Source organism: Ambystoma mexicanum, chromosome 9 (genome assembly GCF_040938575.1).
Source record: "Ambystoma mexicanum isolate Mex_15411 chromosome 9, UKY_AmexF1_1, whole genome shotgun sequence".
Classification (NCBI taxonomy): domain Eukaryota; kingdom Metazoa; phylum Chordata; class Amphibia; order Caudata; family Ambystomatidae; genus Ambystoma; species Ambystoma mexicanum.
The window spans coordinates 43226991-43241397 of NC_090931.1; the positions used below are offsets into that span (position 1 = coordinate 43226991).

The 14407-nt window shown below is 50.3% G+C and overlaps 1 protein-coding gene across 1 annotated transcript in view; it reads left to right on the top strand.

Annotated features, from left to right (window-relative positions):
• The first annotated feature begins 543 nt into the window (after positions 1 to 543).
• LOC138487250 (opioid-binding protein/cell adhesion molecule-like) overlaps positions 544 to 14407 on the top strand; it is a 1248728-nt gene continuing 1234864 nt past the window's right edge. Inside the window, exon 1 of the mRNA XM_069613882.1 lies at positions 544 to 1545. Coding sequence (XP_069469983.1) covers positions 1379 to 1545 — 167 coding nt within the window. The 5' untranslated portion in view covers positions 544 to 1378. The remainder of the gene's footprint in view (positions 1546 to 14407) is intronic.

Below are 14407 nucleotides of genomic sequence, written 5' to 3' on the forward strand. Positions count from 1 at the left end.
TCGTGAGAGGTGGTATCATACCCTCCTTTCACGCCCCCCGTTCCTTTGAAAGTTCCACAGCCTCACACCTGCAAAAGCTGATCTGAAAGTGGTGGTGGGGTACCTACTCATCCACCCCCACCCCCTCCCATCATTGCCCCAGGTGTGACTTCTCAGGGAAGGGGCTTCAGAACCTTTGGGTGGGGGCAATTACCAGCCTGTCGCTACAGTGACTAAACTGGGTGCAATGTGAGTGCAGTGCGGCAGTGAAAGCGTGCATGTGTTGTAGCTGTGTGCTTTTTGGTCTTTAAAGGTGTGGGATAAGATGCAAGGGGTGCCCATCCTGAGCTGGTCCCTAAATGGTTAATAGGACACCCTTCTACCGGCTCCGATGGTTAACATTCTATGTGAATTCCTGTAGACGCGCGAATGCGACTGGTCCAGCAGTGAAAGGGTTCATTTGAGATTATGTTGGGAGCGGTTGATTCTGCCAATTAGGAGAGACTGAGGTGGGATGATTGCGAGGTCCCCCCTCCCCCCCCCTCCTATCTCTGAAGGGGTTAACCCCGCCGGAGAGCTGCAGAGAGCTGCCCTCGGTGCTGGGATGAGGGCGCGCTAAGTCTCCTCAGAGGGTCTGGGCTGGAGTTAAGGTGCTGGTCAGTGATGGATCGGCTGCCATGACAACCCGGGAAGAAGGAGTCGGTGTGTGTGTGATCCGGGGAGGGCTGGCGGGGCCGGGGTGCTGCTGAGGACCAGGAGAGGAGCAGAGGCAGAGTTTGGGAGCCTCTGGCAGCCCTGATCTGGCAGCGGATCCGTGCCCGCCGCGTCGGCCCCCCCCACCCACCCCACCACGCCTGAGCAGAGAGAGGAGAGGAGAGGAGCGGGGCGCTGCTGCTGCTCGCTGATTTCCCGCCCCTCGCTCCATCCTGGGCTCCGGGCAGAGGATAGAGCCGGGGTTCCCGGGGTTCACTCCAAGGATTGAAGCTGTGCTAGAAGCAAGTCCGCGCACTGTGAATGCATGGCACTCACCTCTTCCGGAGTCTGCTGTGCATTCTGGCATGGGGGGCATTTTGCTGCACTGCCCGCACTTGTGCATTCCTTTTCTTGAATGTGCTGTGCGCCCCGAACATTGATGTTCCGCTCGTGTCTGAGCCCCATCTCGCTCAGCCTTCGGCAATAAACTTTTGGTCCAATGCTTTAAGGCTGAGCCGTTCGCCGTAGGAGTGCAGGTTTCGGGGGGCCCTGGTGTGCCGCTGTGGACTGGTCCGAGGCAGCGTGCACCATCTCCCTGCCTGGGGCTCCAGCGCTCCGCCCCTCCCCCCGCTCCCCTGACCCGGACACCTGTGGGAGGGGTATTTGTTGAACTGTTGGTGTTGCCGAGTGGTGGTGTCCGCCAAGGATGGGTGTCACTGGGTGCTTGGTTCTGCCCTGGAGGGGCCTGGTCGTCCTGTGTCTCAGACTGCTTTTCCTTGTGCCCGCAGGAGTGCCCGTGCGCAGCGGCGATGCCACCTTCCCAAAGGCGATGGACAACGTGACGGTCCGGCAGGGAGAGAACGCCATCCTCAGGTAGGACGAGCGACCTTTACTTTGGGGTCATTGGGGAGGGGCTGGGGATGTATTGTCATAAAAGTCACATTGGGGTATGAGAAGTAACCCTCCACACTGCTGGGTGGGTTGTGGGTCACAGAAGGAGCACATACATGTTCTTCGGGGGTTGCTCTGCACCAGAGTCCAGAAGCCCCCCCGCCCCCCACGCTGGAGAGGTGGCAGAGCTCTTTCAAACCCTAATGCCTCCAGTGGGTGGGCAGTGAGGGGTCTGTGCCTGTAAGAGGGGCTCTCCCGCGCCATCGTCTGCGGATTCATGGCACCTCACGTCTGAAGGAGGTGTTCTACCTTGGGGCGAGCAGCTTTAATGTGATCAACGTCATTGGTGGGCCTGGGGGCTGCACTTACTCTGGGGGTGAACTAAGGGTCGGGATTGGGGTGCAAGATAAGTGCAAGAGGTCCTCATTTCTCGAGTCCCACTGGATGGTCTCCCATTTATGAAAGGTCCTTCAGGGTGAAGGTCAGAGAAAGCAATGGGTGAAGAGGTCCCCAGAGATGCCTGTGAATGTGGGGGTCCCATGCACGAGGTGAGGGGCAGGAAGGGGGTCAATGCATGTGATTGCCCATTGAGTGCAATCCCATGCATTGCCCTCAATGGGATTCTTACATTAGTTGGTCTGAAAGGGGGTTCCCTGGTTGGATGCATAATACGTGTGTACGAAATGTTATTAGCTATGAAATGGGGTGGTTCAGGGGTCTGCTAGCCATGGTATTAGTTTGCTAGTAAGTGGCATCTGGAGGCCTTTAAGAGATGTTAATAGATGACTATCGGGATGGGCTAGGGGTCTGCAAGCGATACTAATAGTTTGCTAGTAAGTGGTATCTGGAGGTCTTTTATAGACATAAATGGCTGGCTGGTCAGGTGGGTCAGACATCCGCAGGAGACGTTAATAGCTGGCTGGTCAGGTGGGGCAGGCATCCGCAGGAGATGTTAATAGCTGGCTGGTCAGGTGGGTCAGACATCCGCTGGAGATGTTAATATCTGGCTGGTCAGGTGGGTCAGACATCCGCAGGAGACGTTAATAGCTGGCTGGTCAGGTGGGGCAGGCATCCGCAGGAGATGTTAATATTCCGCAGGAGACGTTAATAGCTGGCTAATAGTTCAGACATCCGCAGGAGATGTTAATAGCTGCTGGTCAGGTGGGTCAGACATCCGCAGGAGACGTTAATAGCTGGCTGGTCAGGTGGGGCAGGCATCCGCAGGAGATGTTAATATTCCGCAGGAGACGTTAATAGCTGGCTAATAGTTCAGACATCCGCAGGAGATGTTAATAGCTGGCTGGACAGGTGGGCCAGACATCAGCAGGAGATGTTAATAGCTGGTTGGTCAGGTGGGTCAGACATCCGCAGGAAACGTTAATAGCTGACTGGTCAGGTGGGTCAGACATCCGCAGGAGACGTTAATAGCTGGCTGGTCAGGTGGGTCAGACATCCGCAGGAGACGTTAATAGCTGGCTGGTCAGGTGGGTCAGACATCCGCAGGAGACGTTAATAGCTGGCTGGTTAGGTGGGTCAGACATCCGCAGGAGACGTTAATAGCTGGCTAATAGTTCAGACATCCGCAGGAGATGTTAATAGCTGGCTGGACAGGTGGGCCAGACATCGGCAGGACAGGTGGGCCAGACATCGGCAGGAGATGTTAATAGCTGCCCGGCAGAATGGACCAGAGGTCTGTGGGGTCGATTGATACATTGCTGGCATCATGGGCCAGGAGTCCCACAAGGAATGTTAATATCTGGCTGGTGGGATGAGTCAAGAGGCCTGCAAGAGGTGTTAGCACCTGGCTTGCAGGAGGCATTAGGGATTCAGTAAGAGATCTTAGTGGGTGTCTGGAAGGAGGGCCCAGAATGCCTGTAAGCAGCGATAATGCTGTGATTCTGCAGGAGTGGGTCAGAAGCTCGGTACGAGATGTTAAACTCTGACTGATAGGATGTATTAGGAGGCCTGTAAGAGATGTTAGCGGGTGTCTTGAATGATGGGTCAGAGGGCCTGTAACAGGTGTTAATAGCTGGCTGGTATGATGGATAAGGAGGTCTGTAAGAGATGCCATTACTTGAGCTTGGTAAGGGACACTTTATGGCAACAGGTTTACCCCCTATAGCTTCCCTGTAGGATGGAACAAAGGCCAGTAAGAGATGTGAATCGTGTGTTGGCAGGATGTACAAGGAGGCCTGTAAGAGATGCCATTGGTTCATCGCCGGGGGAAGCAAATACTCCGATATCCTAAACAGATGTTTTTGTTATCTGGTCTCTAGGGTAGCATTGGGCAACGTTTATACAAAGGATCCCTGGAAAATGATGGCTGGGTCCATGGCCAATGGACCACCCATGAAGGGCTTGGGCACATGTTTGGGGGTCACTGGAAGTGAGCACGCAGTCATGTTTGTGATGAAGGCAGATCATGTACCTATATGTGGGGGTTACTTGAAGAGCAAGTACACATGCGTGGGGTCACCAGGAGACCATATACATTCGGGGGTTGGGGGTGTTACTGAAAGAGCTGATGCAAATGTTTAGTTTCAGAGGGTGTGCATGTAGACATGTTTGGGGGCGCAGGTAGAACCGGTATGCACTGATGAAGCACAGGCGTGTTTGCATTCATGGTATTGCAGAAGGCGCGTGTGCATACATGTCACCATGGTATTGTAGAGGGTGCATACATGTCACCATGGTATTGCAGAGGGTGCATGTATTGCAGAGGGTGCACTGTTGGAGCAGAGGCGCGTGTGCATACATGTCACCGTGGAATTTCAGAGGGTGCACTGGTGGAGCACAGGCGCGTGTGCATACATGGTATTGTAGAAGGCGCGTGTGCATACATGTCACCATGGTATTGTAGAGGGTGCATACATGTCACCATGGTATTGCAGAGGGTGCACTGTTGGAGCACAGACGCGTGTCCATACATGTCACTGCGGTATTGCAGAGCGTGCACTTTTCGAGCACAGGCACGTGTGCATACATGTCACTGTGGTATTGCAGAGGGTGCACTGTTGGAGCACAGGGGTGTGTGCATACATGTCCCCGTGGTATTCAAGAGGGTGTACTGTTGGAGCACAGGGGCGTGTGCATACATGTCACTGTGGTATTGCAGAGGGTGCACTGTTGGAGCACAGGCATGTGCGCAAACATGTCACCATAGTATTGCAGAGGGTGCACTGTTGGAGCACAGGCGTGTGTGCATACATTTCACTGTGGTATTCAAGAGGGTGCAATGTTGGAGCACAGGGGCGTGTGCATACATGTCACTGTGGTATTGCAGAGGGTGCACTGTTGGAGCACAGGCATGTGCGCATACATGTCACCATGGTATTGCAGAGGGTGCACTGGAGCACAGGCGCGTGTGCATACATGGTATTGCAGAGGCGTGTGTGCATACTTGTCACCATGGCATTGCAGAGGGTGCACTGTTGGAGCACAGGCGTGTGTGCATACATGTCACCGTGGTATTCACGAGGGTGCACTGTTGGAGCACAGGGGCGTGTGCATACATGTCACCATGGTATTGCTGAGGGTGCACTGGAGCACAGGCGCGTGTGCATACATGGTATTGCAGAAGGCGCGTGTGCATACATGTCACTGTGGTATTGCAGAGGGTGCACTGTTGGAGCACAGGCATGTGCGCATACATGTCACCATGGTATTGCAGAGGGTGCACTGTTGGAGCACAGGCGTGTGTGCATACATGTCACCGTGGTATTCACGAGGGTGCACTGTTGGAGCACAGGGGCGTGTGCATACATGTCACTGTGGTATTGCAGAAGGTGCACTGGAGCACAGGCTCGTGAAATGCTATGGGTTTTTTTCTCACACGATTTGCCGCAGAAGGGAGGACAGATGTTCTTACTTGCACTTCTCTGGCAGACACCATCTCCAGATGTTTTACACATATGCGTTGGTACGGATCAGTTGAAGACCACACATGTGTGTACCCACAGATCGCTTCAGGGTTATGGACATATCATTTAATCTGTGGGTGAATGGGAGTTCACACATGGGTGGTTTCGACATGTGTGTATGAGAAGATGGGTCAAGGTGAACGTGCAAATGTTTTAAAATATTCTCAAATAAAGGTGCGTTCTGAGTGTGGCTGGAGGCTCTGCAGACACAGCACGTGGGCAGATTGCCGGACGGTTATGCAACGGTGCCGTGGCCGGAGATGGACAGGTGTCTTTGAGGTGTTTTCACATCGTTTGGGGTGAGTGGGTTCCCAGAGATGTTTAGGAATCTCTTTCCAGTGCTGACATGAGGGGAGTGGAAGGTTTCCCACCCGTGAGGGGGACTGGGAGTGCATTCACACCTTTTCGATATGTTTACATGAAGTCATTTGGGCATTTGGGCGCAGGCAGCTCTTTGCCGTCAGGGTTATTTTCGGTAGAATTGTATATAGTGTGGGCTAATATCAAGTTGAGCTAACTACCACAAGCTTTTAACTTATAAATTGCCAAAAGATTGCAGCATTAATATAATGCGGGAGTGAGCACGCACGATTCAAAGATAGCCTGTGACCTAAGCCCAAGGTCACAAAAAATAACATGCATCAAAGCAAAACCCGGCCACTTGAGCCCTTAAAACCTCCCTCTCAACATGCCATGGCTTAAAAATGAGTTAGTTGCAAATGATCAATTGTCCAGATTGGATATGGAATAGCATCTCATATTTAATGTACATAAACAGCCAACAAGTGTTTCGATCCTTTTACGGTCTTCCTCAGGGCATGACCTTTTCCTGTGTTCTTTAAATCAAACTCCTTCACAATGGTGATCCAAACGAACTCACTACTTTAGTATAAATCCCAACTCCCCATCCAATATTCACATCCTCACCTCATTGCATTGAATGTGGGGCATACACCCTCTATTACAGGATACTCGGTTAAAAGTACAATAGTACAATAGCATATGCTGTTTATTGACCACTGTATATATATGTATATATTATAAACCTGTACGAAGTATGCAACACACAGATACTTCTCAACTCTGTAACCAAATTCTTAAGCGCCCTTCTTCCTCTGGGTTTGGAGCGCCATACAAATAAATAAAACAAACAAACAAACAAACAAACAAACAAACTGAGGTTATTAGTCCCAGAACCATAATGGGATACAGTGGTGTTCCACATGGCACAAGTACTCCCGCTGTATCCCATTTCTAATACACCCTCCTAAATGCTCACAGTGCTGCTTCGACAAACATTTCTAAGGTGCTTGAGTGCACTGCATATCGGGGAGCATGTGCAGATGTTTCTAGGCTGAATTGGGGACATTCGGCAGATGTTATTTTAAATGTCGTTGCATAATGTTTACTGAAGCTATAGACATGTTCCTGAGATGCTGCTATGCAATGCTCCGTAGGGGAGTGTGGCTGCATGTGTGTAAGATGCCTCTATTTAATGTCATGTATACTGGGGGGGGGCATAGACACAGGTGCCTGGGAAGCTGTGATGCAATGCTTAGCAGGGGAGTGTGCATGGATGTGTGTAAGATGTTCCTATTTAGTGTAAAGCTTACTGAAGGGGGATAGGCAGGTGTTGCCGAGTGCCATGCATTGCTCAGTGGGGGAGTATGTGAGATGCTCCAATGCAATGTAAAGCTTCCTGAAGGAGCATAGACAGGTGGTCCTGAATGCTATGCAATGCTGAGTAGGGGAGTGCAGTTTGGTGTGTGAGTGATGCTCCTATATAATGTAAAGCTTACTGAAAGAACATAGACACATGTTCCTGGGTGCTATGCAATGCTCAGTAGGGGAGTGTGGCTGGATTTGTGTGAGGTGCTCGTATACAATATAAAGCTTACAGGGGGAGCAGGCATCAACATGTGATCCTGAGTGCTATGCCGTGGTCAGTGGAATGTGGCTGTTTGTGTGTGTGAGATGCCCCTGTATAATGTAAAGATTACTGTGGGGGAGCATAGACAGGTGTTCCCGAGGAGCTGCTATGCAATGCTCAGCAGGGGAGTGTGATTGATGTGTGTAAGACGCCTCTATGTAATGTAATGCATACTGGGGGGCGAGGGGGGCATAGGAACATATTCATGAGAAACTGCTATGCAATGCTCAGTAGGGAATGGCGGCTTGATGTGTGCGAGACACTCATATATAATGTTAAGCTGACTGAAGGAGCTTAGACAGGTGTTCCTGAGTGCTATGCAATGCTCAGCAGTGGAGTGCAGTTTGATGTTTGTGAGATGCTCCAATATAACGTAAAGCTTACTGAAGAATCACGGACAAGCAAAACGGCCTGGAATTTACATCCCACTCCAGAAAATAAAACAAATCTAATACGAATCTCAACGCAATACAAAAAGGACATCATCACAGCCAAACAAGAAACATATAACAATAGGGTCTCCCAAGCCAGCTCCAGTATGAAGGAGCTCTTCTCTATTCTAAAAGAACTAGAAACTCAAATCGCAGTACAGGATGACTCTATTAAAGATAAAACCTGGTGTACTGATATACAACTGGCACTTACCAACAAAGTGGCCAAACTCCAACATAAAATTGCTCTTAAGAAGACTTTCTCTCAGCTCAAACCCAAACTCCTCCTAACAAAACACAGAATCCTAAACCCTCAGAACACACCCAATTTTACTTTTCTAAGGTCTCAGTTATTGAGGTAGAGAAAACGATTCTTGCGCTTAAACCCTCCATCTGCAAAGGTGACCAATGCCCACCACAACTAATCAATGATGCGGCCAGAGACTTAGCCCCCTTCATCACTAAATTGATTAACGCCTCCTTCACAACTGGCCCGCGCAATCTAAAAGAATCAGGGGTACTCCCTCTCCTGAAAAAACAAACATTGGACCCAAACATACCTACCAATTACAGGCCCATTACCACAGTGCCATTTCTATTAAAAATCCTAGAAACGGTAGAATACACCCAAATCCAGAACTTCCTCGAGGCAAATCTACTCCTAGGCGTCTGCCAATTTGGTTTCCAACCACAACATGGCACAGAGACATGCCCAAATAGACGCTCTGAGAGATGAGGGAAAACTATCACTATTAGACCTCTCAGCAGCCTTTGACTTGGTGGACCATGAAGTCCTATGCAGTCACTTGGACTCAGCAGCCCACTTCTCTAGGGAAGCCATAGTTTGGATACAGTCCTTCCTTAGTGACAGAACTATGAGGGTCTTCTCACTATTGGCCGCAGCAGATCCATTACCTATCACTTGTGGGGTGCCCCAGGGATCCTGTGTCTCCCAACACTTTATATTATCTTCACCAAGCCACTCTTTGACGATCTTGACAATCTGGGTATCACATATACCAATTATGCAGACGATACCCAGATTCTCGTACCTCTCACAGGTGATTATGGGGAAGATTTGGCTTTGGTGAACAGTCTCTACAGCATCGTTCAGGCATGGATGGCCAACCATGGCCTGTGTCTGAACGATGACAAAACAGAGCTTATCATCCTGGGCACCACAACTCGCATTGCAAAACTTAACCCTATCTATTCGGCATTCATCATTGATGGGAACACCATTGAGGTAACCAGAGAAGTAAAAACTCTAGGCTTTTACCTAGACTCAACCCTATCTCTCACTAAACAGGTAAACTCGCTGGCCTCTACAACGGCCTACACATGTAAATTAATTAGAACAGGAAAACCATTCCTGTCAGCGGACAGCTGCTTAATCCTCTCCAGAGCCCTCATCCTGTCAAAACTTATTGTAATGCTCTCTACATAGGAGCAAACAAACAAACTATTAATAGAATGCAAGTGCTTCAAAATAATGCTCTCAGGGCTGCCCTACGCATCCCCAGAAGAGCACACATCTCTGAAATAAGAAGGAAACAGAAATGGCTCTCCACCCAAGAAAACATCCACCTCAAATCAGCCTCCCTCATCCACAAATGCCTCAACAACAAAGCCCCTCGATACTGATCAGAACGATTCATCAGAAAAAACTCTATCAGACCGCTTAGAACAGCCAGCCCCAACTGTCTTCAAGTGCCAAGGTTCAAACTGTCCACCATTGGAGGGTCCAGCTTCCGTGTCAGGGCAGCTCAATTGTGGAACTCCCTGCCGCACACACTCAGATCTGACCAAACATTTACCGAATTCAGAAAGAATACTATTAAATGGCTCATAGAGAAAGACGTGTAACCCACTTTCTATCTACCGTACTAACCTAACTATGGCCATCTGCACTGTATCTCTATCGTATTGTTAAAAATGCATAACTTAGTAAACTATGTTCAGAGGCACATTCACATGCCTTGACACCTGTGCTGATTACCTTCATTCTGTTACATGAAGGTAACCTGCCATAACCTGTACAACTAAGCTGTAAGTCATCTTTCAACTGCGCCCTGATACCTCTGGGTCCGGCCCGCTCTACACATAAATAAATAAACAAACAAACAATGCTCAGTAGGGGAGTGTGTGAGATGCTCCTATATCATGTAAAGCTTACTGAAGGAGCATAGGCAGGTATTCCTGAGTGCTATGCAATGCTCAGCAGTGGAGTGCAGCTTGATGTGTGTGAGATGCTCCAATATAACGTAGAGCTTACTGAAGGAGCATAGACAGGTATTCCTGAGTGCTATGCAATGCTCAGCAGTGGAGTGCAGCTTGATGTGTGCGAGACACTCATATATAATGTTAAGCTGACTGAAGGAGCATAGGCAGGTATTCCTGAGTGCTATGCAATGCTCAGCAGTGGAGTGCAGCTTGATGTGTGTGAGATGCTCCAATATAACATAGAGCTTACTGAAGGAGCATAGACAAGTGTTCCCAGTATTATGCAATGCTTATTAGGGGAGTGTGGCTGGATGTGTCTGAGACGTTTCTTTATAATGTAATGCTAACTTTGGGGGCATGAAAGGTGTTCCTGAGTGCTATGCAATGATCAATAGGGGAGTGTGGGAGATGCTCCTGTATAATGTAAAGCTTACTGAAAGAGAATAGATAGGTGTTCCTGGGTGTAATGCAATGCACAGTAGGGGAATGTGGCATGATGTGTGTGAGAGGCTCCTATGTGCAAAGACAGGGGCTCTTGTGTGCTATGCAATACTTGGTAGGGGGTGTGGCTTGATGTGTGTGAGATGCTCCTGTATAATGTAAAGCTTACTGAATGAGCATAGACAGGTGCTCCAGAGTGCTATGCAGTGTTTAGTAGGAGAGTGGGGCAGGATGTATGTGAGACACTCCTATATAATCTAATGGCACCTGAGGGAGCACAGTCAGGTATTCCTGAGTGCTATGCAATGCTCATTAGGGGAGTGTGGCTGGAAGTGTGTGTCTGATGCTTCTGTATAATGTAATACTTACTAGGGTACTAGGGGGCATAGAGACATGTTCTTGAGAAGCGGCTATGTGGAATGTGTCTTGTGTGTGATGAGTGTCCCTGAGATTTTGGAATGGGGGATGCAACAGGTGTCTTCCTATAGCTGTTCCAGAAGAAGCGCTGGCTGATGGTGACAACGAGTTCGACTGAAGGGGTTAAACGGAGTTCATTAATCATGGAGCCTCAGTGGGGAAGTGGCTGTCAGTGGAAAGTCTTGGATAACAGGTGCGTCCATATAAATATTAGTAATTGCAAGAGGTGAGGTAAGGGGAAGGGACAGAAGTATGTGTCCTGGAGGTGTCATTTCTTCTCTCGATGGTTTCCCCCCAATGTTAGCCTGCCCTTAAGTGTACGTTTTTGACCTGGGACTGTTGGCAGATTGTTTTGCTAATATGATGATGGCAGAACAACCCAAGCAAGTCTTGTTCGATTCCACCACAATACCTGCGAAGATAATTGGCGAGGTATTGCCAACTTCCCGTGCGACAAAGGTGGAAGGCTGGCATCACAACTGTCACACACTGACAATTTGGAATGCAAAGTCCCGAAGTGGGAAAGGAGGCACATTTCAGGTGTCATAGGGTGCAAGGCTTTGTCGATAATCGAAAGGTCCGGCCAACAGCCGTACAATGCTCCTGTCATTGCCTTCCCTAACATCCATGCAGATTACACACACTCAGGCTGCCTACACTCAGGCTGCCTTACTTAACATGCATGCAGATTACACACACTCAGGCTGCCCACACTCAGGCTGCCTTCCCTAACGTGCATACAGATTACACACACTCAAGCTGCCTTCCCTAACATGCATGCAGATTACCCACACTCAGGCTGCCTTCCCTAACGTGCATACAGATTACACACACTCAGGCAGCCTTCCCTAACATCCATGCAGATTACACACACTCAGGCTGCCCACACTCAGGCTGCCTTCCCTAACATACATGCAGATTACACACACTCAGGCTCCCTTCCCTAACATCCATGCAGATTACACACACTCAGGCTGCCCACACTCAGGCTGCCTTCCCTAACATGCATACAGATTACCCACACCCAGCCTGCCTTCCCTAGCATGCATGCAGATTACCCACACCCAGGCTGCCTTCCCTAACGTGCATGCAGATTACCCACACTCAGGCTGCCTTCCCTAGCATGCATGCAGATTACCTACACCCAGGCTGCCTTCCCTAACGTGCATGCAGATTACCCACACTCAGGCTGCCCGCACTCAGGCTGCCTTCCCTAACATGCATGCAGATTACCCACACCCAGGCTGCCTCCCCTAACGTGCATGCAGATTACCCACACTCAGGCTGCCCACACTCAGGCTGCCTTCCCTAACATGCATGCAGATTACTCACGCCCAGGATGCCTTCCCTAACATGCATGCAGATTACCTACAGCCAGGCTGCCTTCCCTAACATGCATGCAGATTACCCACACCCAGGCTGCCTCCCCTAACATGCATGCAAATTACCCACTGCCAGGCTGCCTCCCCTAATTTGCATGCAGATTACCCACACCCAGACTGCCTCCCCTAACATGCAGGCAGATTACCCACACTCAGGCTGCCTTCCCTAACATGCATACAGATTACCCACGCCCAGGCTGCCTTCCTTAACATGCATGCAGATTACCCACACCCAGCCTGCCTTCCCTAGCATGCATGCAGATTACCTGCACCCAGGCTGCCTTCCCTAACATGCATGCAGATTACCCACACTCAGGCTGCCTTCCCTAACGTGCATACAGATTACACACACTCAGGCTGCCCACACTCAGGCTGCCTTCCCTAACATGCATGCAGATTACTCACGCCCAGGATGCCTTCCCTAACATGAATGCAGATTACCTACAGCCAGGCTGCCTTCCCTAACATGCATGCATATTACACACACTGAGGCTGCCCACACTCAGGCTGCCTTCCCTAACATCCATGCAGATTACACACACTCAGGCTGCCCACACTCAGGCTGCCTTCCCTAACATGCATGCAGATTACTCACGCCCAGGATGCCTTCCCTAACATGCATGCAGATTACCCACGCCCAGGCTGCCTTCCTTAACATGCATGCAGATTACCCACACCCAGCCTGCCTTCCCTAGCATGCATGCAGATTACCTGCACCCAGGCTGCCTTCCCTAACATGCATGCAGATTACCCACACTCAGGCTGCCTTCCCTAACGTGCATACAGATTACACACACTCAGGCTGCCCACACTCAGACTGCCTTCCCTAACATGCATGCAGATTACTCACGCCCAGGATGCCTTCCCTAACATGAATGCAGATTACCTACAGCCAGGCTGCCTTCCCTAACATGCATGCAGATTACCCACACTCAGGCTGCCTTCCCTAACGTGCATACAGATTACACACACTCAGGCTGCCCACACTCAGGCTGCCTTCCCTAACATCCATGCAGATTACACACACTCAGGCTGCCCACACTCAGGCTGCCTTCCCTAACATGCATGCAGATTACTCACGCCCAGGATGCCTTCCCTAACATGCATGCAGATTACCTACAGCCAGGCTGCCTTCCCTAACATGCATGCAGATTACCCACACCCAAACTGCCTCCGCTAACATGCATGCAAATTACCCACACTCAGGCTGCCTTCGCAAACATGCATGGAGATTACCCACACCCAAGCAGTCTTCACTAACATGCATGCAGATTACTCACACTCAGGCTGCCTTCCCTAACATGCATACAGATTCCCCACACCCAGACTGCCTCCCCTAACATGCATGCAGATTACCCACACCCAGGCTGCCTTCCCTAGCATGCATGTAGATTACCCACACCCAGGCTGCCTTCCTTAACATGCATGCAGATTACCCACACACAGGCTGCATTCCCTAACATGCATGCATATTACCCACACCCAGGCTGCCTTCCCTAACATGCATGCAGATTACCCACACCCAGGCTGCCGCCCCTAAAATGCATGCAGATTACCCACACCCAGGCTGCCTCCCCTAACATGCATGCAGATTACCCACACCCAGGCCGCCTTGCCTGACGTGCATGCAAATTATCCACTCCCAGGCTGCCTCCCCTAACATGCATGCATATTACCCACACCCAAGCTGCCTCCGCTAACGTGCACGCAGATTACCCACACTCAGGCTGCCTTCCTTAATATGCATGCAGATTCCCCACACCCAGGCTGCCTTGCCTAACGTGCATGCAGATTCCCCCACCCAGGCTGCCTCCCCTAACATGCATGCAGATTACCCAAACCCAGGCTGTCTTCCCTAAAATGCATGCAGATTCCCCACACCCAGGCTGCCTTCCCTAACATGCGTGCAGATTACCCACACCCAGGCTGCCTTCCCTAACATGCATGCAGATTACCCAAACCCAGGCTGTCTTCCATAAAATGCATGCAGATTACCGACACCCAAGCTACCTGCCCTAACATGCATGCAGATTCCCCATAGCCAGGCTGCAGCCCCTAACGTGCATGCAAATTACCCACACTCAGGCTGCCTTCCCTAAC